The following is a 13,352-nucleotide window of genomic DNA, read 5'->3' on the forward strand; positions in this document are numbered from 1 at the left end:
GAAAAATGGCCCCAGTTTAGAGGGAATGCACATAGTTACCGGATCTGATTTAAGATGACAAAACTGGTAAAAATAAGTATTAAAGTGATCCCTACCTCTGTGCTCCCTAGTGGGTCTGCAGACCCTTCTCGAAATGCGTTTAGGTATCCATCAACCAAAGCTGTTAGATCAGACATAATTTCATCCAGGAGCATCATACGAAGAGGAAGAAGGTAAAATGTTTCCAGAGCCAACACACTCAGCAATGCAGGTGGAAGGGGTCTTACAAACCACACCTCAGGGTTTCTCTGCATGCCCCAGACATATAATGACACATGTATAATTTAAAGAGTAACAAAAATTAGTAAAAACATTATTCCAAAACTGGATGTGATTTCTGATTAAACATCATGCCTAAAAAGGACTAATCTACTAAATAAGCACATCCCCAGTTAGACAATCCCTCCAGGGCCGGATTAATAATTAGGCTAAGTAGGCACTGGCCTATGGGCTCCCCTGTCAAGTTTGCCTGCCTCTCCCCCACAGCTTTGTCAAGGGGCTTTGTCAAAGATTACAGTGGGGGCTGCAGGTGGTGGTGATGCGCGCTCCAACTTTGAGATAATTTATGAGGTGGTCCCTGAGATTTTGACCCTCCACAGGGTTTAATTGAGCCCTGCTTGCCTCTACCATCAGTAGAGGCAATTTCCTTCAAAAGGACAGGATCATTCCATCCCAGCAGAATCACTTACCTCAACTGCATGCTGCCTTTGTGCCATAAAAGAAACTTGTTTGTAAGGCAGTCCCAGGTGATGCATCAAGCATTCTTGTAGAGTGCAAATACAGTGTGGAAGGAAACCACCCGTTTCCATTGAAAAGTACAAGACATCAGCAACCTGTGGAAGGGAAGCAAAGGTAAGTACACCCTGGCCAGAAGTACACATGGTGCTACAGAGCATGGAGGGTTAACTGTGCTGTCACCAAGCCAAAATTTTGTGCCAACCAATCAGACATGACTTTAAATTATTTGTATATATCCTCTACATGTTTATTAAACCCAGTACATTAGCTGAGGGTTTTTTCCCTTTTGCAGAAATAGAAATGTCTGTTATAAAACCAATGATGTAATGGGAGTAACAGTGGGACATAAGCAGCAGAATGTTATTAGAAATATACTGGTCAGGCTCCATCAACAAGAACAAGGACATTTGCAATGCAAAACATGGGATCTTTTTGGTTTCTATCTGCATGTTGTTAGCTCTCATGCCTTCTTCCAAAACCATGGCTAACTGAAGTAGGTTTCTCATGAATCCAAATTCATATGGGTATTCAGATTCTGTGGAAGGTTGCATGCATTAAGGAGCAATGTCCTTCAAGATAAAGAATTCCTTTACAAAACAGTTCAATCTCGTAAGCCATCCAGCAAACTACCTGTGTATCAAAGACATTGGACAGCATAATTCCATACTGATGAGAAAGGCAATCAGAAAGCCACCGGCAGTCATGAATAACCTAAGTAATAGAGGAAAAAATAACCTGAATTTTAGTTGAACAGGTATAGGAATAAATGTGTAAATATACACAGACATATTTTTGTTGCTATATTCTGACTACCCCATATTTTCCCTGTATCTGCTCTCAACTATTCGCATGAGCCAAATACATACTTTCAAAATGTTCCTGTCTTCCAGTATCATTTGGAGGCCGTTCTTAAACACTTGAGGTCCCAGGAGGAAAATGTCAAATAAAAAAACATGGCTCTTTGTTGCTACCTATGGCAAATATGTATGCAAAACAGAATAAAAAATTAACAGTCTGCTATTACCCAAATATAAACACTACAGTATTTAAAAATACTTACCTTGATAATTGCTACCCTAATTCAAAACATGTTACATAGTAAGCATAACTGAGGCAAGCAGGACTTACTTTCAAGTACTGTGCTTAGGATAAGACTGTGAAGCTCAACATTTCCTGAATATATGTACACAAAAGTCTTCTCATTTCAAACAGGAAGAAGAGAGAGATTATCAAGAGATTATCAAATAAAGAAGAGTGTGTGCCAGTGGAGGGATGGCAGTCTGTACTTTTCCATGCTTAGATACAATTCTTGCTGCTTGAATTATGATACCAAATATATAATAGGTGGGTATGTGTAGGACAAAGCTGTCTCAGTACCCTTCCACCCATTAATATTTCAAAATTAGATGCTGCATAGGAGATATGTAAACATTCTTCCTTTTTAACAAAAAGAAAAGAAAAGAAAAAAGCAGCCATATCATGAGAGGATGTTAAATAGGGATGGTCACAAACCGAGCCACAAATCATGATTCGTGCTAAAAGTGGCCAATTCATGGTTCATTCCAAACTAGTTTGTTTGATCCCACCACACCTGAACTGGCCTTTTTTCTTGGCATTTTACAAACAATGAACAATTTGGAGTGACGGTATACAAAGTTAATAACAAAAGAACCCAACACTAGGCAATTATGTACAAAGAAATAAAGTAGGGTTGCCAAATCCAATTCAAGAAATATCTGGGGACTTTGGGGGTGGAGCCAGGAGACATTAGGGGTGGAGCCAAGATCAAAGCTGTGACAAGCATCATTGAACTCCAAAGGGAGTTCTGTCCATCACATTGAAAGGGACGGCACACCTTTTCAATTCCTTCCTTCCATAGGAAATAATGGATAGGGGCACCTTCTTTTGGGGCTCATAGAATTGGACCCCCTGGTCCAATCTTTTTGAAACTTGGGGGGTATTTTGGGGAGAGGCACTAGATGCTATACTGAAAATTTGGTGCCTCTACCCCCCAAAACAGCCCCCCCAGATACCCGCGGATCAATTCTCCATGATTTTCTATTGGAATAAATCTCCATAGGGAATAATAGAGTTCCCAGCAGACATTTCCCTCCCCTCCCCCCGCTTTCTGACAACCCTGAAGCAGGGGGAGGGCCTCCAAACCAGGGGATCCCCTGCCCCCACCTGGGGATTGACAACCCTATATTAAAGTCCCATGTATATTTTTACTAGCCCAAGTATTCCATACAAAGACCTGGGTGTTTTATTTTCCTGTGTTTCAATTTTCAGTAAATCTTCCACAGTGGTTTAGGCTAGAGAAAATTAACATGTATAATAAAAATTATGATCATCCATTCATGTAAATAATTATTAATTCATAATTACTGTTGTGACAGGCTAACCTTCAACAAATGAATTCAAGCAACAATGCTCTAGTTGTGGCGTGGTTTGCCGTTGCCTTCCCCAGTCATCTACACTTAGCCAGCTACCTGAACCCAGCTTCTGCTGGGATCGAACTCAGGTCATGAGCAGAGCTTGGACTGCAGTACTGCAGCTTACCACTCTGTGCCATGGGACTCCTATACTGTACTTGTGACTTATTTTCCAGAATTTTTTTGAGAAATATAAACAATTTTTTAGTTTGATCACTGGTTAATCTATGCCTCTTTTTGTTCTTGATTGAGATGAAAGCTTCCACTTAACAGGAGCTTCTTGTGAACAGAACTAGAATGCTAAGAGCAAGAGTCCCAAGTGTGGTGCCCATTGGTACCATTGTGCCCGCCAACACCTTCCCAAGAACCCGCTAAGTTTTTTCAAAAAGTGTGAGGGGGCAGATGGGGCTTTTGCCCAACAGTGTTTTGTTATGCAAGGCCTAGAATAGACAGGGCCCCGCTTTCTGAGAACATGTCTAGGGGAGAAACACTCAAGGCTTTCAAGTTAACAGAGCATACAATCTTTATTAAGGATGATCATCCTGGTGCCTGCAAGAGCAGATCATGAAAGCACACTGAACAAGACACTGAGTCACTCTTTTATAGGGTAAGGTGTGCAAAAGGTCATGGGCTAGAATTTTGAAGAGAGTTCACAAATTCTGTTCTCAAACATAATTCTCTCTAACCTCTGCTTAGAATACATTCTACATTCCACAAAAGAAAAAAAATAATAAAACTCTTCCCTGAGAGATAGTGTAGCTTCAACCCTTGACTGAAATAGCTTCTAAGGTCGGGGTGTCAAACTCATTTGTTAGGAGGGCAGGATCTGACTCAAATAGGACTGTGTGTCATAAAATGTAATGTAAGGTAGCAGAGATATAAACTTTATAAAGGACACAAGCACAGTTAAAATATATTATTTTTTAACTTAAAGTACAAACATGCTTTAAACTCTTGCAATATTTTGTTTAAAATGAAAAGGTGGGGGAATAGCGGGATTTGGCAAAGCAATTTTTAAAATAAAACACAAAGAAAAAGCACAAGGATCGCAGCAGAAACTAAAAATATAAAAAGCTCTGAGCCTGGAAAAATAATAAAATGGCATTGCAAGCTTCTCTCTCCCCTCCCCCCCCCCAGGTCTACTTAGATTGGCAATGGCTCTGCAGTGTAATATCCCTCTTTGGCTGTGGGTTTCCGGGTTAGAGTACTCACTAAGTCACGCCCATTCAGCAGAGACAAGCTGGCTCAAAGCATCAACACTTTATTTGTAAGGACACAATGAGCTTCAGCTGGCTATAGGAATGCTGAAAAGTGAAACTTATCTCCACTCCACTGAAACACATTGCAGCACAGACAAAGTTGCAGGGAAAATGTGGAATTGATCTTCTATTAAGGTCTCTGGGCCCTATCTCTCTGAGCACAGAGACCTTCATGGAAAATCCATTCCACATTTTCCTTGCAGTTTTGTTTCCTGCTGCAGCCGGCAAAGACAAGGCAGAAAGAGCAGAAAACTTCGTCAGCCTCGGAGCTTCAAAGGGTGAAGACAGGAGGGGGAGGAGGGGGTAGAAGAGAGCCCCATGGGCCTGATTAAAGCCCTGAGTGGGCCAGTTCTGGCCCACAGGCCAGACATTTGACACCCCTGTTCTAAGCAGAGTTAAAACAGAGTTAAAAAAAAAATGAACAGACCCATGGGGGTGGGGGGTGGTCAGGGAAGAATACAACATTTCTAAAATTTGGCAAAACCAGCATGTAAAATTCCAATATGTTAAAAAATTGTAAGACATGTAAAATTCCTTAACAGGCTTCCAATCAGGAATCTGATTCACTGTGCAAATTTTTAAAAACATTGTTTTGGCAACAGCTGCCACCACAGCACAAATATCTTCCACTCACTGCATGACTGAACATAACCTGTGGTTAGGGAAAAAAATTAAACAATGAGTTCAGTTTAAACAGGGCTTTTGCCTGAAATGCTGGAGATCTACTGTTAAGTGTATAACCTCAGCCCCAGACATTCTGTGGTTGGCTCTATGTCCTGCGAAAGCCATTCTGTGGTTGCACCCACAACCCGGTGTCAGGATTCTTATGGTGCCCACAGGCTTGAAAAGGTTAAGGATCCCTGGGTTTGAACAATGCTGAATAGTAGCTGGGTATTACAATATCCCTCCCTTTTCTCTGCTGCCTGTCAAATGATGCTTCGGTTTGAAAGTTTTTATTTTGCATTGTATTCAGCAATGCTCATCATTATGGTGTATATTAGAATTATTCTTGGCTATTTCAACATCTGTGTCAAGAGCAGTAGATAATTCATCTTCTGTGTTGAGGATCCAATTTTGCTGTCAAATATATTAGATGGGAATAAAATTCAGATAAAGTAATAAAAATAATGAAGTAAATCATTTATTTCTTCATTTTTGGATACAGGTGAAGGGGAAATGATGAATTTGATTTTCATTTAGCTATCTGAATATTCCTGTAATATTTGGAAGGTATCATGTGTCTTGATATTTTTTTATTGCCAGTTAAATTAACAGTTGGGAAATGAATGCTCTTGAGGGACCTGCATTTTTCAATCTCTGCACTCAGCACAAAGGATCCATATAAGAAGAAGATTCGGCAGCAATTGCTTTCAGGAATATTGGTTCAGATGCTATAAACACAATACTCAATAAAGAATTTCTAGGAATATCAGTCCATCCAGCTGGTATCAAATCGGTGACTCTGCCTGATCAACCCTTTGAATGGTCATTAAGCTCTGTCATACTCTAAGAGAGAAATTTCACAAGGGACAGGGGTTGTAGACCGGCTAGGGAGCAGAAAGTTATGAAAGAGGGCACAGTGCTGGGAAGATGCTGGAAGGTGACAGTACCTGCTGGCTGGAGAAAAGGCAGGAAGGGATGAAGTTATAGAGTGAGGAAGAAGAGGACATGGAGGCAAGGCAGAGAATGAGAAGCAGAACAAGAGAAATTAAGTCATATTGTGCTGTCCTGAAGTGTGGTTCTATGTTGGGGATGAAGGAGTCATTTTTATACCAAAACCCAGCACTTTTTCTGCCAACGGGAAACAAAGTTTCAACCGCTATAATGGAACAGGAGTGCTAACAGGCAGAAGGTGTTGAGTTAACTGGTATAGTTAGTCCAGCTCCCACTGATTAGTTTAGAAGTAAGGAACACACAGGAACAACTGAAGTAAAGAAAATAAATTGTGCAAGCCGATATTAAAATTGTTAAATTATACACTCTCATCATAGAAAATGTAATATACAATAGAATTCACACCATACCATCAACAAGATTTATACAGAATTCATAAACATCCAGCACTCAACATAAACCACTGTATATATAAATAACTTTGCTCCAGGTCCCCCCCCCCCCCCGCCAAAAAAAGTTCAAAAATCCAGTCCAACTTCAGATATTGTTTCCAAAAGCCCGGTAGGAAATCCACTTCGGTAGCTCTTGTAAGAAATAAATCCAGGTTGCTTAGAATTCAGTGTAGCAATGTTCTTCTGTAGGCTGCCGAGCAAAATCCTTCATGAGCTGCCAAAGCAGCCCCACCCCAACACCTCCGCCAGCTTGTGACAGTGTTTCACGTTCACAGCTTCCTCAAGGATTATTCCTTAATAAACTATAACCAACTCATACATTCACAAACCTCTCCTCAGCTCAAAATACACAAACCTTGTTCGACACATGGTCTCACATGCTGTTTGTGAATGTATGAGTTGGTTATAGTTTGTTAAGGAATAATTCCTGAGGAAGCTGTGAACATGAAACACTGTCACAAGCCGGCAAAGGTGTCGGGGTGGGGCTGCTTTGGCAACTCATGAAGGATTTTGCTTCGGCAGGCTATGGAAGAACATTGCTACACTCAGGGTTTTTGAGCAGAAATGCACAGGAACGCAGTTCTGGCTGGCTTGGTATCAGGGGTTGTGACCTAATACGCAAATGAGTTTCTGCTGGGCTTTTGCTACAAAAAAGCCCTATGCCAAACAACAGTGATGTCAGGGGGTGTGGCCTAACATGCAAATGAGTTCCTGCTGGGCTTTTCCTACAAAAAAAGCCCTGGCTACACTGAATTCTAAGCAACCTGGAATTTATTTCTTACAAGAGCTATTGAAGTGGATTTCCTACCGGGCTTTTGGATACAATATCTGAAGTTGGACTGGATTTTTGAACTGGAAAAAAAAAAGAAGACCTGGAGCAAAGTTATTTATATACATGGTGGTTTATGTTGAGTGCTGGATGTTTATGAATTCTGTGTAAATCTTGTTGATGATCTATTGTATATTATATTAATTTCTATGATGAGTGTGTATAATTTAACAATTTAACAATTTTAATATTGGCTTGCACAGTTTATTTTCTTTACCCCACTGATTAGTTTAGCAGATTGCTTTGTTATACATGCAGCAGCAACTTTTGTACCAAGTATTCAAGCCACGTTATAAAGTGCCACTTTTCAGTTTGAAGACTAATAATAGTCTATTTAAGAACTAGATAGGAAAGCATAGAGACAAGGATAGTATACTAATCTAATTTACTATGGGTGGTTGCAGCTGGTGAGAGGGCCAACTTCATTATGGTGCCAAGATGGAGAGCATGTCCTCCTCAGTGTATGCAAGAAGAAGTGTGTTGTGGGAAAGGATGAATGGGAGGAACGAAGTTGTTCCTTGAGAATAGCATTCTACATATCAAAGGGATGGTAGCAGAAGAATAAACACAGGAATCAAGCTGAGTCTGCCTATCTAGCTGTTTGACTCTCTTGCCATGCAGTCTGGACACTGAGGCAGGGGATAGTGCCTAGTCTTTCACTTCCAACAGATTATCCTGCTGATTAATGGGATGATTAATTCTAGTGGAATGGAAAGTCAAGCTATTGTCCTGCAAATACCAGTTATTCATGTTGGCCTGGGTGAGAGGGGAACGTTTTAAACCACAGAATGAGTCCCAGTGGACTGTGTCACATCTTTCTTTTGGGAACCTGACTGTCTCATCATGAGATGCATTTGGTTCACTGTTCTGTTACAAGATATAGTCTTCCTGTACCTCTGGATACATAGGTGCTAGAGAATGAAGGGTACTCTCTGGGGGATTATGGCTTCTGAAAAGGGGCAGATCTTGGGGCAATAAAAGCTGTACATTCTGTTTGTTTTTTAATGAGCTTACACAACTACCTAAATTCAATGTAAGTTATAGCAAGGACACAGAAATAATGGAGGAAATGGAGGGGAGTATTATATTGATAAACCAAGATACGGCACATCTAAAACCTTTATATATACAGATTTTGAGGGAAACCACAGATTGATAATATTGGATTTATATCCCGCCCTCCACTCCGAATCTCAGAGCAGCTCACAATCTCCTTTATCTTCCTCCCCCACAACAGACACCCTGTGAGGTGGGTGGGGCTGAGGACTCTCACAGCAGCTGCCCTTTCAAGGACAACCTCTGCCATAGCTATGGCTAACTCAAGGCTATTCCAGCAAGTGCAAGTGGAGGAATGGGGAATCAAACCTGGTTCTCCCAAATAAGAGTCCACACACTTAACCACTGCACCAAACTGGCTAGACTGAAACTAATAACCAAATGCTTTGATATGAATTGCAAAGTATGTGTTGTTAAATTGTCTTCTTACCTGCAGCCAAGACAGTTTTCCATGACGGCACAGACTGACACCCTCTGCTGCTATAGCACAAACATTTTGCTTTTTGATGTGCATCATCTAGTCAGAACAAGGGGGTAGGGAGTGACTCAAGGCAGATTACACATAGTAAATCAGTACAGTTAACAAGGGATGTTCAATAACCAATGCAGTAGTATTTTAGAAGTCTGAAACCACCAGAAAGAACTGAAATAGCATAAGTATTAACATGACCCATTAAGTGTTCAGAAATTACATAGTAGGATCCTACACATAGTAAGCTATACAAAGCAGTATAGAGTACAATCTCAATACAAGTAAGTTTGTGAACCCTTTATATAGTGCAACCCTATTACTTGTGAAGAAAAGCCCTCCTGAATAATCCAATTTCCCTTAGTTTGCACAAAACCAGGAATCTGGGAGTTTTCATTACCTCCTTGAGCTGGCCCTTCCACAAGCTTAGAGCCACAATAGAGAAAGCATGTATAAAGGCAGTTGCTGATTTTGCTCATTTGCAGGTTGGCACCCGAGTCGTCCCTGTTGGCATGAGTGAAGGTGTTGTGGAGAAGCATGGGAGAGAGGCAGTTTCACAAATAAAAGGGGCCAAGGCCGTTAAGGGCTTTGTTTGTGATAACCAATAACTTAAATTGATCCTGGTAAGAGACGGGCAGTCAATGGAGCATCTGCAGAATAGGAGTAATATGTACATTCCATCTAGCTCCCATTAATAGCCAGCCAAGCCACAGCATTCTGGACTAGTTTCAGTTTCTGAGTTGATTTTGAGGAGAAACCAATATACAGTGCATTACAGTAGTCTAGTCTCAATGTTACTGTGGTGCTAAGTCAGGTGGCCAGGTCAGCTGTATCAAGGTAAGGGGCCATCTTACAGGCTGAGCTGAAAGCCTTTTTTGCAGCTGCATATTGATGTCAACCAACTCCAAAACTACAAATGATTTGTCTTAAGGACTTCACATAGAGATTTAAAAGCATGGGGGATAGAACTGTGCTGAGGAATCCCACAAATTAGATCCCACACTAATGACGACTGGTTTCCAGCAGCAATCCATGAAGATTGATTTGAACCAATTCAATGCACATCCTCTGATACCTAGTTCTGCCTCCAGGTGCCTCAACAAGATGGCATGATCTTCTGTATCAGAGGCTGCAGATAAATCCAATAAGAACAATGGAGAGGCTTGGCCTCTGTCCACCATCAGATGGAGGTCATCAGCTATTGTTCCATATTAAAGACAGGGAGGGAACTATGCTCCAATGATGATAATGTAACATCATCAGCTTCTTGTAAAATTTGCTTTTTATGTGATCAGGGATCTATGGGATCAGGACTGATGCTGTCAGATAAAATTTCTTTTATGTTACTCTACTAGTTGACATTCTTCATATTTTTCATCTAACAAATTATTTCATTCTTGTTGAAGAAGTACTTAAGAGAACTTTGCAATTTGAAGTTATTTATATAAATGTAACTAAATTTTTCGAAACTTCCCATTCGCTTTAAATCTGTATAAGCTTGAATAATCAAAAAACCATACAAAGACAACTTGTGGAAAGAGGAAATACAATTTTTACACTTATTTTACAATCACACCTTTCAGTACATCTTATATTGACATAAGCCTTTTGTTTTCAAAATTCTCTGTTTGATCACTAAGGGCATATGTATATCACAAATTTGTATCCTGGGTGCAGTGATTTAAAGCACAATTACTTATATGATTACTTAGACAGAAAACACTATTTAGCAAGTAATTATGATTTCAGGCTAAATAAAATGTTTATACAACTTCAAAGGGTATATAATTATCTTAATTGTAAACAAAATATGCATAAATGACTTTGGGGGTATATTCTTTATCCCAAGAGACAAATTTCAATGAATCTGAGGGCAGTGAAATAAGAGCTCTTCTGCCAGGTCTTCAGTTAAGGCGGCAGAGGTCGCCTTCTATCTGGCCCCCAGTAATTAGGATCTGATGGACCTATGGACCTGAGTGGTCAGGACTGTTGAAGCAGAGTTTTAAATTGGTATTTCAGCTGTCTATATTGTAATCTTAATCTTGTTTTAATTGTAATCTTAATTTTCCTTTAATTTTTTTTAATTTTTGCTGTAACCCACCCTGAGCAAGCTCACAGGAAGGGCAGGATAGAAATCAAAATAATAAAGATCTGGTTTTAATGGCTGAAGGCAGTGCATTTCAAAACTTCCAAAACCCAGTTAAATCTAGACTCACACTTGCACAGCTGTTTTAGATTATTCCACTCCTTTTGAATATTTAGTAACCCATACCAGTTGTGTGAAATGTTATTGGGTCATCTTTCCAGGAAAAAATGGATGAGAAACTGTCTCTTGTAGTTTGGGGATACTCTTAGGCCCACACTTTACCAGCTTCAATTGTTCAGCCAGCCAAAAGCTTTCCAGGTCAGAAAAAAACCTGGCCATAGTAATACATGGTTACATCTAGGTTATATTAATGCAAAGCCTTATGGAGTTGCTCTTGAGCAAAGTTCGGAAACTTTAACTGGTGCAAAATGCTGCAGGCAGGATGGTGACAGAAAGAGGTCATAAGGACAGTATCACTCCAGTCCTGATCCATGTACACGGGCTCTCTATTTGTTTTCTGGCACAATTCACAATGCTGATGTTGATTTTTAAAGCCCTATTTGGCTTGAGGTCAGCATATTTGAACAACCTTATTAACCTACCTGATCACTTTGGTCATCTTCCAAGGTACCCCTGCCTTCTGAGGTTAGTTGGGTGGCAACCTAAGAGTGCCTCCTTGGTTATATAACCAAAATTCTCAAACTCACTCCTCAGGGAGATTTGTCAGTCCCTTTCTGTTGCCATCTTCTGCTAACAGGTGAAGACTTTTTGTTTCATTTGATGTTCCCTCAGTGATTCTCCTTCCTGCCCTATGTTTTAATTGTTGTTCTGATACTTTTTAATGCTTATGCTATCTTTGATTTTAACTGTTTTAATGATGTGTTCTTCTTTGGTTTTAATGGCTTTTAAGATGCATTTTTATCCTGAACTTTTAAAAGTCTGTTAACTCCCTTGGTGGTCTGATGAGGGCAGGAAAGATGGGTGTATACATTTTGTAAATAAATAATAAAACGTTTAATACTTCCTCGGATCAATGCCTTTTGAAAAAAAACCTCAGCATTTTTTAAAATCAAACCCCTCCCCCTAAATTTGAATGTTCAGGATAAAGAGCATCTAATCAAAAATCCAATTAATTTTTGTGAGGTTGTTTTATAATCCTGGTTCTCTTTTTGTTTGCTTGCAGAAAGAAAACTAAGTGGTTCTACTCTGGGAACACTGTGGCCTAATAGGAAAGTGGCACAAGACCTAAAAGAAAATAGCAGTAGAGCTATTTCTCTATGCATTCTGCTAAGGAAAAAAATGGGGAGGGGGGACTAGGGAGGAATCAATATAAACAGACTTATATTAAATTTGATATTTTATTATTTTTAGAAATATTAAACACAGCTTATTTTTAAATAACGCAATAGGTATTATTCTACATAGGATGTCTTTCATAATCTGCAGCCATGAAAGGCTTTTCTGTATAGATCTTGAGTGGAATCAAAAGGTGACACTTCTTTCCAGTGTTCATTTCTACTTTTGTCTTCTCTGTTACCATATAACCACTCAGCCCCACCCCAGAACAGTACATAATCTCTATCAAAACCAAAGGCTGGTAGCTATTGCCTCAGCAGATCAGTGATCTCCATGGGTTGGAAGGTAAATATCTATGTTCTTTAATTAATATTTATAATTAGGACACTGAATCCATTGTAGAGATCAAGTTATACAAAAAACAAAAATAAGAGGTCATCTAAATGGATCACTGAATGACTCCTGTGGTAATGTGCTGGTCTCAGCCCCCCAGTATCCAGCCATAAACTACATGAATTATTGTACAATATGGTAACTGACAAATATTTCCCCCATATTCTTTCTTTACAAAGTGAAGCACATTGCAGGTGTCATGAATTCCTAAGAGGGTAATAAATCCAGCTCTAGGAGGTTAATTTTATTCAGTTGCCACTTGTGGGAAGGGCGGGATATAAATCCCAAATAAATAAATAAATAAATAGTTCAGATTTCATTTTAAACCAGGTTATTTTAATAAAAAACTTGTTATAAAAACAGGTTGCTTATCTTAATTGGTGATCTTCAAGTGGTCATCTGTGCATTCACACCTATGGTATACGGTGTGCCTGTGCTGGCAAAGCCAGAAGGATTTTTGCACCCTTTCTAATGTCACGTGCAGAGGATGCACCAAGCATGTCCACTGGAATGGACACAAGGATCCCACCAGTTCCTTCTGATTGCCAAAAAAAGCTTCTAGATGAGTCCAAACAGCAGTGGGAAAAGAGGGAGGGTGGTGTGAATGCACAGATGGCCACTCAAAAGAACATCAGTTACAGGTAAGCAACCTGTTCATCTTCATGGTCTCTGTGCATCATACTTATGGG

General features: G+C 39.8%; 1 protein-coding gene across 8 annotated transcripts in view; it reads right to left on the reverse strand.

Annotated features, from left to right (window-relative positions):
• EXD1 (exonuclease 3'-5' domain containing 1) overlaps positions 1-13,352 on the reverse strand; it is a 59,387-nt gene that overhangs the window by 20,649 nt on the left and 25,386 nt on the right. For all 8 annotated transcript variants that reach the window (XM_060263313.1, XM_060263315.1, XM_060263314.1 and 5 more), the window contains exons 7-11: positions 8,850-8,936; positions 1,644-1,748; positions 1,408-1,488; positions 729-872; positions 96-287 (exon numbers count right to left, since the gene is read on the reverse strand). In XM_060263313.1, the coding sequence (XP_060119296.1) occupies positions 96-287; positions 729-872; positions 1,408-1,488; positions 1,644-1,748; positions 8,850-8,936 (609 nt within the window). The remainder of the gene's footprint in view (positions 1-95; positions 288-728; positions 873-1,407; positions 1,489-1,643; positions 1,749-8,849; positions 8,937-13,352) is intronic.

Source organism: Heteronotia binoei, chromosome 21 (genome assembly GCF_032191835.1).
Source record: "Heteronotia binoei isolate CCM8104 ecotype False Entrance Well chromosome 21, APGP_CSIRO_Hbin_v1, whole genome shotgun sequence".
Lineage (NCBI taxonomy): Eukaryota > Metazoa > Chordata > Lepidosauria > Squamata > Gekkonidae > Heteronotia > Heteronotia binoei.